Source organism: Callorhinchus milii, unplaced genomic scaffold (assembly GCF_018977255.1).
Source record: "Callorhinchus milii isolate IMCB2004 unplaced genomic scaffold, IMCB_Cmil_1.0 Scaffold8, whole genome shotgun sequence".
In the NCBI taxonomy this organism is placed as follows: domain Eukaryota; kingdom Metazoa; phylum Chordata; class Chondrichthyes; order Chimaeriformes; family Callorhinchidae; genus Callorhinchus; species Callorhinchus milii.
In genome coordinates this window covers 1,540,117-1,560,169 of record NW_024704749.1, presented here as the reverse complement: position 1 = coordinate 1,560,169, position 20,053 = coordinate 1,540,117, and the positions used below count along the sequence as shown (strand labels likewise).

General features: G+C 47.4%; 1 protein-coding gene and 1 long non-coding RNA gene across 2 annotated transcripts in view; both read left to right on the top strand.

Annotated features, from left to right (window-relative positions):
* Positions 1 to 7,851: 7,851 nt before the first annotated feature.
* LOC103190199 lies at positions 7,852 to 12,289 on the top strand. The gene is made up of 3 exons (XR_489129.2): positions 7,852 to 7,952; positions 11,096 to 11,172; positions 12,248 to 12,289. It is a non-coding gene; the product is annotated as an uncharacterized LOC103190199 (long non-coding RNA).
* Positions 12,290 to 13,167: 878 nt separating this feature from the next.
* pisd (phosphatidylserine decarboxylase) overlaps positions 13,168 to 20,053 on the top strand; it is a 63,551-nt gene continuing 56,665 nt past the window's right edge. Inside the window, exon 1 of the mRNA XM_007910903.2 lies at positions 13,168 to 13,221. Within this exon, the coding sequence (XP_007909094.1) occupies positions 13,214 to 13,221 (8 nt within the window). The 5' untranslated portion in view covers positions 13,168 to 13,213. The remainder of the gene's footprint in view (positions 13,222 to 20,053) is intronic.

The window sequence follows — 20,053 nt, the reverse complement described above, 5'->3', positions numbered from 1 at the left end:
AGGATTCCCCAAAAGTGGGAACAGCCTAATGTGCTAATCTGGTCAAACCCCTTTAAGAATTTGAACATCTCTATTAGGTTCCCAATGTTCTCTAGAGAAAAAAGTTCCAACCTATGCAGCCTATCCTGATAGCAGCCCTGGTATATCATCTTCGTAAACTTATTATAATAATAATAATTATCCTTGTATTTGATATAGTGCTTTTCACGTCTTTGAGACATCTCAAAGCGCTTCACAGGATATACTGTAAAGTGAATTGACCGTATGTTTTGTGGGCGAAACGTATTTTTATACTGTATTTTTTTCCCATCATCCTTCTTGCAGTTTGACAACCAGAATTGGACACAGTACTCAGTGTGTTCTAACCAGGGTTTTATAGAAATAACCAGGTTTTTCCCTTATCTCGATGTTGCCTGCATCTTGTTTGGCAGGTAAAATGGTTGACAGTTTGACAACTTTGTGCTTGATTTCTCACCTAAATAATAATAGTAATCCGTGTATTTGATCTAGTGGCTTTCATGTCAGGAGGACATCTCAAAGTGCTTGACAGGATTTTACTGTAAACTGTAATTTTATTGCCAAACGCAGCAGCCAATTTGTACATAGCAATGTCCCCCAAACAGCCATCATGTGAGTGACCAATTTTATCTCGGGGATTGTTGACCAGGATACAAGGAGAGAGAAACTCCCTTCACTTTTCAACAAGCGCCATGGGATCTTCAAGGTCCACCTGAACAAGCAGATGGGTTTAATGTCTCATCCGAAGAATACGATGAAAAGCCACTCGAGTAAGATAACAGAAGTCGGCTGTTGCAACTACATCAACACGTCATTGCTTTGAAAACAGAAGAGGAGAAAATTGGAAATCAACAAAATGTTCGTCGAAAAGAAATACTTTAAATAACAGAGAATGCATGTCCCAGCATCCTGGGCAAGAAGTGTAGGCTATATCTGTAATATAATTGGTATAATCTTTACATTTGGTATAGCATCTTTCACGTCAGGAGGAATGTCTCAAAGCTCTTTACGGGAATAGATTGTAAAGTTGAGTGACTATGTGTTTTGAAAGTCAGTTTTTGAAAGAACTGCAGAAAAATCACCTTCAAAATGAAGACTGAATGGAAGAGTTTTGCAAAGTTTCTCACAATCTTAAACCTTAAGGGGAAATTGTCTCAGGTTGAGGGTACGGTGAAGTCTCAGGGCTTGTGTGCTGAAGCCAATGTGTGGAAATTCACATCCAGCGTCAAAGATTAATGGGAATTCAGCATCTGGTCGCAGATGTTACAATGCTGTTAATTCTAAACTCTTAAGCATTCCTGATCCAAACAAGGAATTCCAATGCACCAGATCACATCCCATTGCCGGTTACTCCTGAGCCAGATGACTTGTGTAATCCTCATCCAAGAAAAACATTTTTCCCATTCTAATTAGACTCGGCACCAGTTTGCCCAGAGAAATCTGTTGAAGGTTTAAGTGAACATGTGTCTGAGATGCTCGTTAATCTAATTTCTGGAGCTGGATTATAAATGCTGCCAATTTTTGGGGGCTGATGAAATGGAATCAGTAATGGAAGAGAAACCGCGATTAATATTTCCGACCGACTGACTGACCAACTGAGATATCACTGTCCAGCCACTTGGGAGGAGAGGCGAGAGAAGCGAGGATTATTCTCCTTGGAGCAGAGAAGGTTGAGAGGAGACTTAATAGAAGTTTACAAAATGATGAGGGGATTCGATGGGGTGAAGAAGGAGAAATTATTCCCACTGGCGGGTGGGTCGGTAACCCCAGGACACCGATTTAAAATAGTTGTTAAAAGAAACAGAGGGGAGGAGAAATGTTTTGACACAGCGAGTTGTTGGGATCTGGAATGCATTGCCTGAAAGGCCGGTGGGAACCGATTCGATAACAAGTTTTAAGAGAGAAGTAGATAATTATTTGGGGAGGACAAGTTTGCAGGGCTATGGGGAGAGAGCGGGGGAGTGGGGTTGATCAGGGCTATGGGGAGAGAGCGGGGGAGTGGGGTTGATCAGGGCTATGGGGAGAGAGCGGGGGAGTGGGGTTGATCAGGGCCATGGGGAGAGAGCGGGGGAGTGGGGTTGATTTGGAAGCTCTTTTTACAGAGCCGACACAGACACGATGGGCCGAATGGCCTCTTTCTGTCCTGTATAATTTTATGAAACAACTACAGAAAATCAAGAGCCATCTGGAAAAAGGCTGCAACATAGAGCACAGATTCCCAAACAATTTGCTTCCTTTCTTTCTGCACATTACACAATGTCCTCCATGGACTTGCTCCTTCCTACCTCTGTGACCTGCTAACCCCATATCAACCTGTCCGCTTCCGCTGCTCAGCGGGCTCCGGCCTGCTCCACGCCCCCCGCCCAGCCCACCCACCATCGGCGGTCAGGCCTTCTGCCTCTCTACCCCCACCCTTTGGATTCCATCTGATAGTCTCTCCCTTGCCTCCTTCAAAGCACATCTCAAGACCATCCTCTTCGATCGTGCATTCGTCCACCCTCCTACCCCTACGCTCCACTCCCCACCCCCCTACCCCACCCCTCAGGTCGGGTCCAAATCCCTGACTGTCGAGCTCCTTGGGACATCCTCCCAACGTGAAAGGTGCTTTACAAATGTAATTTGTCGTTGTTGTTGATTTGTACCCTTCCTATTACCGATCCCTCCACCTTGCCCACGTCCTGCAGAGGACAACGCACTTTGACCAACCAAATGCTGTTCCTCACGTGTTAATAATAATAATTAATAATAATCCCTGTTGCGTTGGAATAGAGCACCTTCCACGTCAGGAGGACGTTCTGAAAGAGCTTCAAAGGATTTACTGTAAAGTACAGCGACTGTGCATTTGTGGGTGAACGTGACAGTGAAATTGCCCACATCAGTGTGTGCTCCACATTACTGTGTGTCCTGCATATTATTACACTGTGTCCTGCACATTACTCTTGAGTCCTGTAGATATAGTGATGTACAAGGAATGGCACTCTGTGTCCTAGAACCATAGACATCCACAGGACAGAAGGCCATTCGGCCCAGCATGTTTGTGCTGGCTCCCTCGAGAGCATTCCTCAGTCCCACTTACCCACACCCCTTTATACATTTTCTGTCTCGTTCCCTCTTGAAGGCCAATGTGGATTCTGCTTCAACCACTGCTCCCCGGACAGGTTATTCCACATCCTAACCTCTCTGTACCCGAGAAACAACCTCCTGTAATCTTCCCCGTTTTCTCGTTTGCTAACTGTCTTAAGTTGATGGCCTCGATCCACTGATCGGTGGAATTAATTTTCTCCTGGCGGGTTCTATCAAAACCCTCATCGTTTTAAAGGCATTGATCAGGTTTTAAATGCTATAATTTTGAAGACTTCTAGTAAAAAGTTCCAGTTCCAGTTCTTCCATATCTACCCTCATAGGTCAAACCATTGATCCCTGGTATCATGTGCCCCTTTTTTTAATAAGACTCCTACGTGGGACCTTATCAAAAGCTTTCTGAAAATCCATATCTACATCCACAGCATTACCTTCCCCTATTTTCTCAGTTATTAGGCAAGACTTGTCCTGAATAAATCCACGCTGAGTCTTTGTGTGCTGTACACACACTTTGTCCTGTACACACACAGACTGTGTCCTGTACACACACACACACATACACACGCTGTGTGTGCGTACAGGACAGTGTGCGGACAGTGAGCATGACACCCAACTCTATCTCTATGTCTCTTCCCCCCCCACCTCCACCCCCCCCTTTGACTCCAGGACCCACTGCTGTCCTGACAAATGTCTGTCAGACATCAAGTCCTGGATGAGAGCTAACTTTCTGCAGTTGAACGTCACCAAGACCGAGGCTCTCCTGATTGGCTCCCGTCAGCGCCTCCTCACCTCAGGCACTGACAGCATCGCCATCCCTGGGGCTCACTCCCCCTCACTGAGCCAGTCCGGAACCTTGGGGTCTTGTTTGACCCTCAACTATCCTTTCTACCCCACATCTGCGCCATGACACAACCTGACTTCCCCCACCTCCGCAACGTCGCCCGGCTCCGACACTGTCTCACACCGCAGGTCCCCGAGACCCTCATACACACCTTCATTACATCGAGGTTTAACTATGCAAACTCACTGCTTGTCGGCCCCCCAACTCCTCCCTCCATAGGCTGCAGATCATCCAGAACTCTGCAGCCCGTGTCCTCTCCCGCACCAGGCTCCGTGACCCTATCACCCCCATCCTTGCCCAACTCCACTGGCTCCCCATCACACAGAGGATGTCCTCCAATGCCTTGCTCGTCTCTACTTCTGTGACCTGCTGATCCCATATCATCTTGTCCGCTCCCTCCGCTCAGCGGGCTCTGGCCTGCTCCACGTCCCCCACCCCCTCCGGCCCACCCCACCATTGTCGGTCGGGACCCTCCTCTTCGATCGTGCCTTTGGTCGCCCTCCCACCTCTCTGCTTTCCCTCACCCCTACTCCACCCCTCCCCCATGCTCGGGTCTCAACCCCTGACTGTCCAGTGCCTTGGGACATCCTCCCGACGTGAAAGGTGCTCTATAAATGTCATTTTGTCGTTGTTTTTGTCTTCTTTGGAACTCCATCCCACATTCCCTTCGCCCTCGCTCCCTCCGCTGCCTCCTTCAAGCCATGACTCAAGACCCTCCTCTTCAACTGCATATCCGGCCACCGTCCTTCCCTCTCCCCACCCTCCCTGTTCCCCCCCCCCCCCCCAGCTCAGGTCCAAATCCCTGACTGTCCAATGCCTTGGGACATCCGCCTGACGTGTAATACACATGCAATTTGTATTGTATTGTACACTAGACACACACTGTGAGGTGTATAGACACACACTGCCCTGTACACACACTGCCCTGTACACACACACTGCCATGTACACACACTGCCCTGTACACACACTGCCCTGTACACATGCATACACACCGCCCTGTACAAATATACACACACTGCCCTGTAAACACACACTACCCTGCACACACACACACTGCCATGTACACACACTGCCATGTACACACACACGGCCCTGGACACACACACTGCCCTGGATACACACTGTCATGTAAACACACACTGTCATGTACACACACACACTGACACGTACAGCTACACACAGCCATGTACACCCACACTGCTCTGTACACACACACTGCCATGTACATACACACTGCCCTGTACACACACATACACTGCCCTTTATACACACACACTGCCCTGTACACACACATACACACTGCCCTGTACAAATACACACACACTGCCCTGTACACACACAGACACACTGCCCTGTACAAATACACACACACTGCCCTGTACAAATACACACACACTGTCCTGTACACATACATACACACTGCCCTGTACACTGTGAGCTGTACAGACACACACACTGTGAGGTGTACAGACACACACACTGTGAGGTGTACAGACACACACACTGTGAGGTGTACAGACACACGCACTGTGAGGTGTACAGACACACGCACTGTGAGGTGTACAGACACACGCACTGTGAGGTGTACAGACACACGCACTGTGAGGTGTATAGACACACGCACTGTGAGGTGTACAGACACACACACTGTGAGGTGTACAGACACACGCACTGTGAGGTGTACAGACACACACACTGTGAGGTGTACAGACACACACACTGTGAGGTGTACAGACACACACACTGTGAGGTGTACAGACACACGCACTGTGAGGTGTACAGACACACGCACTGTGAGGTGTACAGACACACGCACTGTGAGGTGTACAGACACACGCACTGTGAGGTGTACAGACACACGCACTGTGAGGTGTACAGACACACGCACTGTGAGGTGTACAGACACACGCACTGTGAGGTGTACAGACACACGCACTGTGAGGTGTACAGACACACGCACTGTGAGGTGTACAGACACACGCACTGTGAGGTGTACAGACACACGCACTGTGAGGTGTACAGACACACGCACTGTGAGGTGTACAGACACACGCACTGTGAGGTGTACAGACACACGCACTGTGAGGTGTACAGACACACGCACTGTGAGGTGTACAGACACACGCACTGTGAGGTGTACAGACACACGCACTGTGAGGTGTACAGACACACGCACTGTGAGGTGTACAGACACACGCACTGTGAGGTGTACAGACACACGCACTGTGAGGTGTACAGACACACGCACTGTGAGGTGTACAGACACACGCACTGTGAGGTGTACAGACACACGCACTGTGAGGTGTACAGACACACGCACTGTGAGGTGTACAGACACACGCACTGTGAGGTGTACAGACACACGCACTGTGAGGTGTATAGACACAGACACTGTGAGGTGTATAGACACAGACACTGTGAGGTGTACAGACACACGCACTGTGAGGTGTATAGACACAGACACTGTGAGGTGTATAGACACACGCACTGTGAGGTGTACAGACACACGCACTGTGAGGTGTACAGACACACGCACTGTGAGGTGTATAGACACAGACACTGTGAGGTGTATAGACACAGACACTGTGAGGTGTATAGACACACGCACTGTGAGGTGTATAGACACAGACACTGTGAGGTGTATAGACACACGCACTGTGAGGTGTACAGACACACGCACTGTGAGGTGTACAGACACACGCACTGTGAGGTGTATAGACACAGACACTGTGAGGTGTATAGACACAGACACTGTGAGGTGTATAGACACACGCACTGTGAGGTGTACAGACACACGCACTGTGAGGTGTATAGACACACGCACTGTGAGGTGTATAGACACAGACACTGTGAGGTGTATAGACACACGCACTGTGAGGTGTATAGACACACGCACTGTGAGGTGTATAGACACACGCACTGTGAGGTGTATAGACACAGACACTGTGAGGTGTATAGACACACGCACTGTGAGGTGTATAGACAGCACAGACACACTGTGAGGTGTATAGACACACGCACTGTGAGGTGTATAGACACACGCACTGTGAGGTGTACAGACACACGCACTGTGAGGTGTATAGACACACGCACTGTGAGGTGTATAGACACACGCACTGTGAGGTGTATAGACACGACTGTGAGGTGTATAGACACACGCACTGTGAGTGTAAGACACAGCACTGTGAGGTGTATAGACACACGCACTGTGAGGTGTATAGACACACGCACTGTGAGGTGTATAGACACACGCACTGTGAGGTGTACAGACACACGCACTGTGAGGTGTATAGACACACGCACTGTGAGGTGTATAGACACAGACACTGTGAGGTGTATAGACACAGACACTGTGAGGTGTATAGACACACGCACTGTGAGGTGTATAGACACACGCACTGTGAGGTGTATAGACACACGCACTGTGAGGTGTATAGACACACACACTGTGAGGTGTATAGACACACGCACTGTGAGGTGTATAGACACACGCTGCACTGTACACATTGTGTCCTGTGTATACACACATACACTGTCCTGTATACACTGTGAGGTGTACAGACAAACAGACACACACACACAGACAGACACACACACAGACCGACACACAGACACAGACACACACACAGACAGACACACAGACAGACACACACACACAGACACACACAGACAGACACACACAGACAGACACACACACAGACAGACACACAGACAGACACACACACACAGACACACACACACAGACACACACACACAGACAGACACACAGACACACACAGACAGACACACACACACAGACAGACACATAGACAGACACACACACACAGACACACACACACACACACACAGACACACACACACAGACAGACACACACTCTCGGGCTGAGGCCCGGGACCTGCTGAGGGAGTGCTGTGGCGGTGGCTGTGCCGGGGCCTGGGCTCGGGGTCGGGGCTGTGTGCTCGCGGCCTCTGGGCTCAAGGCAGCGGGAGGCGGCGGCACCGGGAGCAGGTACAGGGGGAGAGGGGACAGGGGACAGGGGGACAGGGGGAGAGGGGGAGAGGGTACAGGGGGACAGGGGAGAGGGGAGAGGGGGAGAGGGGTGTGCACACGGTCAACACCATGACACCTGAGGGAGAGAGTGAGTGTGAGGGAGAGAGTGAGTGTGAGGGAGAGAGTGAGTGTGAGGGACAGTGTGTGAGGGACAGTGTGTGAGGGAGAGAGTGAGTGTGAGGGACAGTGTGTGAGGGAGAGAGTGAGTGTGAGGGACAGTGTGTGAGGGAGAGAGTGAGTGTGAGGGACAGTGTGTGAGGGAGAGAGTGTGTGAGGGAGAGAGTGTGTGAGGGAGAGAGTGAGTGTGAGAGAGAGAGTGAGTGTGAGGGACAGTGTGTGAGGGAGAGAGTGAGTGTGAGGGACAGTGTGTGAGGGAGAGAGTGAGTGTGAGGGAGAGAGTGAGTGTGAGGGACAGTGTGTGAGGGAGAGAGTGAGTGTGAGGGACAGTGTGTGAGGGAGAGAGTGAGTGTGAGGGACAGTGTGTGAGGGAGAGAGTGAGTGTGAGGGACAGTGTGTGAGGGAGAGAGTGTGTGAGGGAGAGAGTGTGTGAGGGAGAGAGTGAGTGTGAGGGAGAGAGTGAGTGTGAGGGACAGTGTGTGAGGGAGAGAGTGAGTGTGAGGGACAGTGTGTGAGGGAGAGAGTGAGTGTGAGGGAGAGAGTGAGTGTGAGGGACAGTGTGTGAGGGAGAGAGTGAGTGTGAGGGACAGTGTGTGAGGGAGAGAGTGAGTGTGAGGGACAGTGTGTGAGGGAGAGAGTGAGTGTGAGGGACAGTGTGTGAGGGAGAGAGTGTGTGAGGGAGAGAGTGTGTGAGGGAGAGAGTGAGTGTGAGGGAGAGTGAGTGTGAGGGACAGTGTGTGAGGGAGAGAGTGAGTGTGAGGGACAGTGTGTGAGGGAGAGAGTGTGTGAGGGAGAGAGTGTGTGAGGGAGAGAGTGAGTGAGGGAGAGAGTGAGTGTGAGGGACAGTGTGTGAGGGAGAGAGTGAGTGTGAGGGAGAGAGTGTGTGAGGGAGAGAGTGAGTGTGAGGGAGAGAGTGTGTGAGGGAGAGAGTGAGGGAGGAGAGAGTGAGTGTGAGGAACAGTGTGTGAGGGAGAGAGTGAGTGTGAGGGACAGTGTGTGAGGGAGAGAGTGTGTGAGGGAGAGAGTGTGTGAGGGAGAGAGTGAGTGTGAGGGAGAGTGAGTGTGAGGGACAGTGTGTGAGGGAGAGAGTGTGTGAGGGAGAGAGTGAGTGTGAGGGAGAGTGAGTGTGAGGGACAGTGTGTGAGGGAGAGAGTGAGTGTGAGGGACAGTGTGTGAGGGAGAGAGTGAGTGTGAGGGAGAGAGTGTGTGAGGGAGAGAGTGAGGGAGGAGAGAGTGAGTGTGAGGAACAGTGTGTGAGGGAGAGAGTGAGTGTGAGGGAGAGAGTGTGTGAGGGAGAGAGTGTGAGTGAGCGAGTGTGTGAGGGAGAGAGTGTGAGTGAGCGAGTGTGTGAGGGAGAGAGTGTGAGTGAGCGAGTGTGTGAGGGAGAGAGTGAGTGTGAGGGAGAGAGTGAGTGTGAGGGAGAGTGTGTGAGGGAGAGTGTGTGTGAGGGAGAGAGTGTGAGGGAGAGAGTGAGTGAGGGAGCGAGTGAGTGAAGGAGAGAGTGAGTGAGGGAGAGAGTGAGTGTGAGGGAGAGAATGAGGGAGAATGTGAGGGAGAGAATGAGGGAGAGTGTGAGGGAGAGAGTGAGGGTGAGTATGAGGGAGAGAGTGTGTGAGGGACAGTGTGTGAATGAGAGTGAGTGTGAGGGAGAGAGTGAGTGTGAGGGAGAGAGTGAATGTGAGGGAGAGAGGGGGTATGAGGGAGAGAGTGAGTGAGGGAGAGAGTGTGAGAGATTGTGAGTGAGAGAGTATGAGAGAGAGTGTTAAAGACTGAGCAAAGACTGAGTGAGTACGTGAGGAAGAGAGAGAGAGTGAGTGAGAGAGGGAGTGCATGAGGGAGAAGGAGTGAGAGAGTGTGAGAGAGAATGAGTGTGAGGGAGTTAATGAGTGAATGAGAGATAGTGAGACAGTGAGTGGGTGTGAGAGAGAGACAGAGTGTGTGAGAGAGTGTGAGAGTGTGTGTGAGAGAGAGAGAGACAGAGTGTGAGAGTGTGTGTGAGAGAGAGACAGAGTGTGAGAGAGAGAGACAGAGTGTGAGAGTGTGTGTGTGAGAGAGAGACAGAGTGTGAGAGTGTGCGTGAGAGAGAGAGACAGAGTGAGAGTGTGAGAGAGAGGGAGACAGAGTGACGGTATATTTGTGGGTGAAACCCAGCAGCCACAGCCCAGCACAACCCAGCCCAGGGAGAGCGAGCGGGCGGGCGGGAGGGAGGGAGGGAGGGAGTGCGCAGCGTCCCACAGACAGTCGTGGATTGAGTGACCAAATTATTACTGTTTTAATTACTATTTATTGTTTTGAAGGGAGTATTACCCCCGTAAAAGCGATTTGCCAATCGACTAACAACCTGGTTCCTACTTATTGCTGAGTAAACAGGTGTGTGCGGGGAGTCAGGAAACTTGCCCAATGTTTCACTCTGCAAATGGCCTCCTCATATGGGGAGGGGGGGCTCCACAGGGACCTCGTAGCTATGTGACTCTTGCAGGTTATCCTGGGAGAGTGTCCCCCCCCCCCCCCGCCCCTCCCCACACACACACACACACTCACACATACTGAAAGATTCCTGTGGAGATAATCAGAGCGCTTCGCAGGGCTTGCTGCAAAGCGTAGTGACTGTATTTGTTGGGTGAATGTGGAAGGCGCTTTGCACACAGCAATTTTATTTGGGGGTGTTGTTTGGCTGGGACACAATACCTTCTCTTTCCGAATAGCGCCGTGGGATCTTTAACCTCCACCTGAACAGGCAGACGGGACCTCAGTTTAATCTGAACGAGGGCGGTATTTGGAATGTCAGCCTAAAACTGACAACACAATCTTTAATTAAGTTTTACATGTTACATTGATATTGAATTCACTTTACATTGAATTCAATCGTATGAGGTTCTTTCAGACAACGTCTCAACGTAATAGGACGCTCTGTCAAAGGCAAACGTGATTATTATAAAGTTTGTGATCAAGTGATTTTTTTTCTCCTGTGCTTGGTTTTTAAGTGTGCTGTGGTCTGGTTTCCTGCCCCAGACTCGGAGTCTGTGTCCATCACGGAAGGCTGTCCGGAACTTTTCCAGCTGTAAGTATGCTGTACTTTGTGAATCATAGAATCATAGAATATTACAGCACAGAAGGAGGCCATTCGGCCCATCGTGCCTGTGCGGCTCTTTGGAAGAGCCACCGAATCAGCCCCACTCCCCCGCTCTTTCCCCATATCATTGCAAATGTTTCCTCTTCAAGTTCCTATCCAATCCCCGTTTGAAAGTTGCTATTGAATCTGTTTCCACCCTTTCAGGCCGCGCATTCCAGAGCATAACAACTCTGTGTAACAAAAATTATCCTCATCTCATCTCCCCTCTGGTTCTTTTGCCAATTATCTTGAATCTATGTCTCCTGGTTACCAACCCACCTGCCAGTGGAAACAGTTTCTCCCTATCTGCTCTTATCAAAACCCCTCATGATTTTTAATGTGCAGAACAGGTGAGGTAACAATTCAGAAAAGTAAAAGAAATGTAAATACCTGTGTTCCCACGGAACAAGCACCACAACCAATAGTCTTTGACTAGATTTCTTAATGTTTCTCCGACTGTTTGTGCGCAATTGGCTGCCGTGTTTCGCCAATAAAACTTAGTCAATTCACTTTACAGTATATTCTGTGAAGTGCTTTGAGACATCTCGAAGACCCGATAAGGCGCTGTATCAAATGCAAAGATTATTATTATTTTGTGTTCACTGGGTGTCCTTATTTGTCATTTTACCTATTCTTTACGGGGACTGCCAGGGCTGGACACGTGAAATAGGTCCAATTTAATATTGGAATTTAGGTTACACTTCCCTTTTCACACTGACATCGAAGCCTGTTACCAGGGTGATGGAAATGAGTACTAAAACAATGATGACAACGTGTATTTATTTATTCCATCCACTCATAATGACTTGGGAGCGCTTCACAGAAAAGATACCAGATTTCAAGTCAGGGAGAGGGTATGCACAGGACCAACCTGAAGTTTCACTGCCAAATGTGGCTCCAATACCTTTGAACCTACCACCTCCCCCTGACTCATTCTGCCCCAAGGCCATCCTGGAAGCCAAACATATTCTCAACCTCCTGTTTTCTAATACACGTCACCTCTTCCTCACTTCCCCTCAAACAGCCTCTATCTTCACGTCAGACACCAACGGAGTCCTGTAGCTCAGTGGTTAGAGCACTTGCCTTGCAAGCGAGAGGACCTGAGTTTGATTCCCGGGCAGGGCGAAATCTTGGGCAAGTTTCTTTACTCCACACACACGTCTCTGTTTACCTAGCAGTAAGTAGGAACCCAGTTGTTAGTCGATTTTCAGATCACTTTCAGGGGTGGTAATCCCTTCAAAAATAATAATAATAATAATTTGGTCACTCAATCCATGAGTGTTTGTGGGACGCTGCTGTTGGCAATTGACTGCCGCATTTTGCCCACAAAATGCACAGTCAAATCGCTTTACAGTATATTCTGTGAAGCGTTTTGGGATGTCTCGAAGACGTGACAAGGCGCTATATCAAATGCAAGAGATCATGGATTTCTTCGTATCTAAACTTAACTGCACTCACTTGGCTGCATCCTCTTGTTCTCCTCTGTTCTCCTGCCGTCACTTTGTTTCTGTGAATATAGCTGCGATGGAAAGAGTACAGTGTAGTTTTACTGGATGATACTAGGGTTGGCAGGTTACCGGTATCAGGAGAGACTGGCTAGGTTAGGCCTTTTTTTTTACTAGAGAAGAGACATTTAAGAGAGACCCCATAGAGGTGTTCAAAATTATAAAAGGGTTCAATAAGGTTAGCATAAATAGGCTGTTCCCACTGCTTGTGGAGTCCGTATCCAGGGGACATGAGTATAACATAGCGACGAGGGGATTCTCCTCCCTCCCCTTACTCCCCACCCTCTCCCCCTCTCCTCCTTGCCCCTTCTCCCCACCCCCTCCCCCTCTTCCACCCCTCCCTCCCCCTCTTCCCACCCCTCCCTCCCCCCCTCTCCTCCCTCCCCCTCCCTCCCCTCCCCCCTCCCTCCCCCCCCTCTCCCCTCCCCTCTCCCTCCCTCCCCCTCTCTGTGTGGTGTGGGTGTGATTCCAGACTCCAGTGAAGAATGAGAAGGTAAGGACTCCCACAGACCACAATCTCCTGCTTAAAATCTGGGTTTTTTTTCCTCTTTTTTTACAAAAAAAACGTTTGTTTGTGATTAAAAGGGGATTGAGTTGGTAACCGGAGTGAAGGTGAATCTGGAGACCCGCTTTGTTTGTTCCTAAGAGTTTTTTATTCCAGGGAAATGAACAGATGTTTAACTTGAATGAAACTTTAAAGCACAAATATTTATTTGGCCGGCTGTCCGGCTTCGGGAGATTTATAAGACCAAGTCATATATATATAAGATTAAAACAAGAAAAGAGTAGATTATTCCGTACTTTGAGTGACTATTGTCTCCCGAACAACTGCACAAATGAACAAAGGGTATGTGTCCTGAGCGGAGGGTGAAAGCACCAAGAATTAATTATTAAGAACGTGCGACTTCAGTTTCGAACCGGTTTTACAATCCAGTGGGCATTGGGTGAAGAGCTAAATGCGCTTATTTTTCTGGTGGAAGAAACCGAACGTTGCGAAAGCAAGATTTTTTCCTGCGCATTATGAAAGCAAAACGCGACACGAAAAGAATTTCTGGACATGTAGCATTGCCTTTTCGGTGTCGTGTTTTCAAAATGAACTGTCGGCATCTCTGCTAAAAAAAAAACCTGCCACAGCTGGTCCAAATCGTAGTTTTACCAGCAGTCGGGCAAAATTTTAAACTCTTGTGATAAGCGAGATTACAACCTCAAGTGAAAAATCTTCATCGAGGTGTACAGCGTTGTTTCCGCAAATGTTTCCGTTGCCATCACCTGAGGGGGACGCGGGAAGGGGTGTGGAGTGGGGAAGAATAAATTAACCCTACCTTTTTCTTACTGTGCAGAAAGTGAGTTTGATCGTTCAAAAGTTTGCCACACCTTCCACACGTCGTTTGGACGGTTGCCTGTTTTTTCACAGCATTGATTTTCAGCTCTTGTGTCATAGAATGCCGAGAATTATACAGCACGGAAGGAGGCCATTCGGCCCATCGTGTCTGTGCCTGGTCTTTGAAAAAAACTATACAAATCAACCCCTCACCCCCGCTCTCTCCCCATAGCCCTGATCAACCCCACTCCCCTGCGCTCTCCCCATAGCCCTGATCAACCCCACTCCCCCGCGCTCTCCCCATAGCCCTGATCAACCCCACTCCCCACTCTCTCCCCATAGCCCTGATCAACCCACTCCCCACTCTCTCCCCACAGCCCTGATCAACCCCACTCCCCCGCTCTCTCCCCATAGCCCTGATCAACCCCACTCCCCACTCTCTCCCCATAGCCCTGATCAACCCCACTCCCCGCGCTCTCCCCATAGCCCTGATCAACCCTACTCCCCGCTCTCTCCCCATAGCCCTGATCAACCCCACTCCCCCACTCTCTCCCACAGCCCTGATCAACCCCACTCCCCCGCTCTCTCCCCATAGCCCTGATCAACCCCACTCCCCGCTCTCTCCCCATAGCCCTGATCAACCCCACTCCCCCGCGCTCTCCCCATAGCCCTGCAAATTTGGAAGAGGAGCATTTTACAATTTATATTAAAAAAATTACATTTACAAACCCAGGTATATATTACAGTACATTACAGTAAACGCATAGTAACTCAAACCAGGCTAAACTTGTGACAACCACTTAAGTCACCATTGCTGCCAATATCCCACCACATTGATGTACTTATTTATACATCTGCCTACCCCACCACTCCACATGACTTGTCACTGAGCCCTTGGAGTAACGAGTTATCAGGAGGTTACTGTATATCCAGTACATTCTAACCTTTAATTATCTCCTGCCTTCCCAATTTATTTTCTTACAGAAATCTCTTATCTTTCCTTAGTTTCTAATCCAGATGCCTCTCCTCCACTTCCACACTCTTTCCATCATCACCTCCAGGGCCAAATGCGAGTAGGTCAAGGATTTAAAAACACATTGTCACTATCCAACTTCTCAAAAACCCTGCACTGGTTCCCTCCACCTCTTCAGCTTTTTCCTCCCCCCCCCACCCCTGGGATATACAGTACAAAATTACATTTGTATAGCGCATCGAGACGACGTCCCAAGGCGCTGGACAGTCAGGGATTTGGACCCGAGCAGAAGGGGGTAAGGTAGGAGGGTGGTCGAAGGGACGCTAAGGAAAAAAAGGTTTTGCGGAGATAAGTACTGAGGAACTATTTGTGGGCAAAAAGGCATGAATTTTGGATTATATTAAAGAATGTGAAAGGGGAAAGTTAGGATAAAACAATCTCCTGGAGGATTATAAGAGTTTGGAATTACTAATATTATTCCTGCGTCTGTCCCTTTTAAACCTCAATTTATACTATTTGTATTTATTTTGACATTCAGAAGAGTATTAAGTCGGCACAAGCGGAGGAAGGATCCATGAGTGAGTAATGGGAAAGAGCAGGGAATTGGGGTTAGGATAAATGGCTGCATTGGAGCAGCACTGATTAGGCCATTGTATCAGTGTCAACTGACCCTGAAACAGTGGCTGAAAGTTCTGCTATTTTGCAGATTTCTATGCTTTCTGGTTCTTCCGCATCGACTGAAACCATAACATTCGCTGGCATGCAAACTAATCAATAATTACAGAACTCTTGAGTGCAAAATTTTCCCCACATAATATCGAGTGGTATTGTTTATTCAGGGTGACCAAAAGTCGTGATGACTACCCTATTATCTAAAATAAACATCAGACATGGTAATGGCGTGACGACTGTGGGGTCACCCTGTACATACAAACTACAACACAGTTCAAATTTACGTTTATAAAGCGCCTTTGACATTGGCGCTTAAAGGAGCTTAACTGATTACTCAACACTTGCAGGGACATGCCCTTTGGTTTAGTCCTTTTGGAATAATTTCGAGCATTTCAATTGAACTGAAATCCTTTCACCGTGCACTTGGCTCCTAATAGCTCCTTGGGCTTCCAACGCTGCTGCTCTATCTAACAAATACCGTTGACTCTTGTCAATCTCCAGTTTTCTGACTCAGTATCAAAAAGATTAATTCATCAAATCCTAGGATCAGCAACTGGTTTTACCTTCGGTGACAGTCTGGTTCTCATGCCAGGGAAGGTAATTCCGGGATAGTAGGAAACCCAGAGGAATATTCCAGCCTGCTGTTCGTCTGGCACCATTGTGACAGCTTCTTTTACCCCTCAGCCGTCTGATATCCAGGCTTTCATCTCGCACTATTGCCACAGAATATAAGCAGCCACCTGGCACACAGAATGAAAGGAAGATGGTTGCACATTGCAGAAAGAATTATTAATTAAAGCTGCCAGTTATTCTTGGAGAGAGCAGAGGAAACTGACACATCTCAGCCACGGAAGATTAAATATTTTCCCTTGTTTTTCGACTCAGTATTAACTTCAAAAATTCCCAGCTGAGAATAAATAGCAATAATAATCTTGCATTTGATATAGCACCTCATCACATGTTCGAGACGTCTCAAAGCACTTCACAGAATATAGTGTAAAGCGTAGTGACCATATATTTTGTGAGTGCACAATTGCGCACGGCAGTGTCCCATAAACACTGGATTTTGTGACCAAATCATTATTTTTTTAAGAGATTATTACCCCCAGAAAAGCAAACCCAGTCAACTAACAATCAAGTTCCTACTTACTTCTCGGTAAACAGAGTGGTGTAAGGAAATTTGCCCAACATTTCGCCCTGCCCGGGAATCAAACCCAGGTCCTCTCGCTTGTGAGGGGAGCCTCCGCTCTAACCACTGAGCTACAGGACTCCACATCCTGTCTCTATTGAAATGTCACTATTAACCAATCAACGTTAACAAGGTTATCAATAAACTCTCTCGCCTCCTTCAAAGGACGACTCAAGACCCTCCTTTTTGACAGTGCCTTCAGCCACCCTCTGCCCTCCCTCATCCCAACCCTGACCCCAACCCCCCAGGCTCGGGTACTGATCCCTGTCCAGTGCCTTGGGACATCCTCCCAACGTTAAAGGCGCTTTACAAATGTCATTGTTGTTGTTGTATGAACTCTTCCCCACTTCAGTACACAGTACAAGTTCTGCACAGAACTCACCCTCTTGATATAGTTCTTTTGCTACAACAGTGAGATCATAAAGCTTCGTAGCAGTGTAGACATCTCCAGCATCAAGTGAAATAGCATCGGCCTTGTTTGCCTAGAAAACAAAATAACTATTTTTAGGTAATTATAAGTTTATAGATTACTTTTATGGAGTCCTGCAGCTCAGTGGTTAGAGCACTCGCTTTGCAAGTGAGAGACCTGGGTTCAATTCCAAGCAGAGGGCGAAACCTTGGGCAAGTTTCCTTACTCCACACAGAGCCTAATAATAATCCCTCCAAAACCAAAAACAATAATAAATTGGTCATTTTCAATCCACGACTGTTTGTGGGACATTGCTGTGCGCAATTGGCTGCCGCGTTCGCCCACAAATATACAGTCAATTCACTTTACAGTGTGTTCTGTGAAGCGCTTTGGGACATCCTCCCACGTGAAAAGCGCTATATCAAATGCAAGGATTATTATTATTACTTTTAGATGGAAACGTGCACTGGATACTAGGAAGTGTTTTAATTTTCAAACCAAAGTTTCATCACCATAATAATAAATAATCCTTGCATTAGATACAGTGCCTTATCACTTGTTAAAGACATCTCAAAGCGCTCCACAGGATATACTGTAAAGTGAATTGACTCTATTTTGTGGGTGAAACACGGCAGCCAATTGCACACAGCAGTGTCCCACAAACAGTCGTGAGTGACGACATTATTATTATTATTGTTGTTTTTGAAGCGATTATTACCCCCAGAAAAATGATCCGCCAATTGATTAACAACTGGGTTCCTACTTACTGCTCGGTAAACAGAGGTGTGTGGAGTAAGGAAACTTGCCCAACGTTTTACTAATGATGAGGTTTTACTTACCCTTATTTTTTTGATGCAGTCCTTTGTATTGTAGGCTTTTATACAAGATAGTTTTATGAATGAGTTCTTTGATGTGGGAGGAAACACTGCTTGCAGGGCCTTGGAGAGCTCAGCACATTTTCTTTGCTCTGTGTTGGATAAGTTGCACCACCTAAATTTCTTCGCTGACACCTGAAGGACTGACTCTGTACAGAAATACAACAACTCGTATTTATAGGGCATCCTTTACATAAAACACAATGTCTCAAAGACCTTTACCAAATAAAATTGATTAGAAATGAAGTGAATGCTCGGTAGGCAAACAAGGCAGTCACTCTGTATCAGGAAAGTCCCATCAGGATTCCTGTAGCTCGGTAGTTAGAGCACTCGCCTCGCAAGCAAGAGGACCTGGGCTTGGTTCCCAGGCAGACCGAAATGTTGGCTGCCACTTTTCGTCCACAAAATTTACAGTCAATTCACTTTACAGTACATTCTGTGAAGCGCTTTGAGACGTCTCAAAGACGTGATAAGGCGCTGTATCAAATGCAAGGATTATTATTATCATTCAGGCAAATGACTCACACAGTCAGAAAACAGACTGTAATGTAATGTAAGACTGTACAGGCAGGAGTTGAAGAATATCACAAGATTGCAGAACTTTGTTAAGAAGAGTTTAATGTTATCGATGTGATAACATATGCACTAGAAATGCACACCAGTTTTTGTATTTACTTTCATAAATATACACAGGTGAGTTTGTCAGGTAACAGTTTTTGAACACTCAGAATAGTGCCGATACTATAGTACTATAGTACGTACCTACTAGCATTTTACCTCAAAATATAGTGACTCCACTCTACAATATATTTTGTGAAGTGCTTTGAGACATCCCAATGACATGATAAGGCGCTATATCAGATAATAATCTTATAATAATCCTTGCATTTGATGCAATTGACTAACAACCTAGTTCCTACTTACTGCTAGGTAAACAGAGGCGAGTAAGGAAACTTGCCCAAAGTTTTGCCCTGCCTGGGAATCAAGCCCAGGTATCTCGCTTGCAAGGTGAGTACTCTAACCACTGAGCTGCAGGACTCCACAAATGCAAGGATTATTATTATTATTATTATTATTATTGTTACCTCGGTGGAACAAGTTGCCAATGCCTTTCAAGCAAAAAACATTCGTTGATAGGAATAAAGTTGACATGACTTACCCCAAGCAATAAAAATCAAATACATTGATATAATTATTTCTTTCATGGTAGGAGCAAGGAGCAGAGTCCGTCTCCAGGTCTCAGAGCAATTCCCGTGCCTTCCCACAGAAACAACCAGAGAGCTCAACACTCCGTGCGGTTAACAATTCAGAATGAGAATTGCATGCGTTCCCAACCAGGAAACCGAGGCTGTCCAGGCAACACCTGAAAGTTACTGCATCTAATACAAAACTTCTGCACCAAGGAAAACGAAAGAGAAAAGTTACACGTATGTTTTTGGTAACTGGATTATAAATCGTCACGTGGAAACTGTTAGCCTTCTTTTTATTGTAACCAGATTGGAGGTTTGGAGCTGAAATAGATTGCGCTGGCAGTCAGTCATCCAGTCAACAGTGGCACAGCAGTCTGCGGAATTGTTAACTTTTTGATGGCCTTTTCGCACTTTATATTTCTAAAAATTGCAATATTTTACACTTTCACACTATATTTAATAATATTAATAATTAATTAATTAAGTTTTGGAGGGATTAATAATAATCCCTCCAAAACCAAAAACAATAATAAATTGGTCATTTTCAATCCACGACTGTTTGTGGGACATTGCTGTGCGCAATTGGCTGCCGCGTTCGCCCACAAATATACAGTCAATTCACTTTACAGTGTGTTCTGTGAAGTGCTTTGGGACGTCCTCCCGACGTGAAAAGCGCTATATCAAATGCAAGGATTA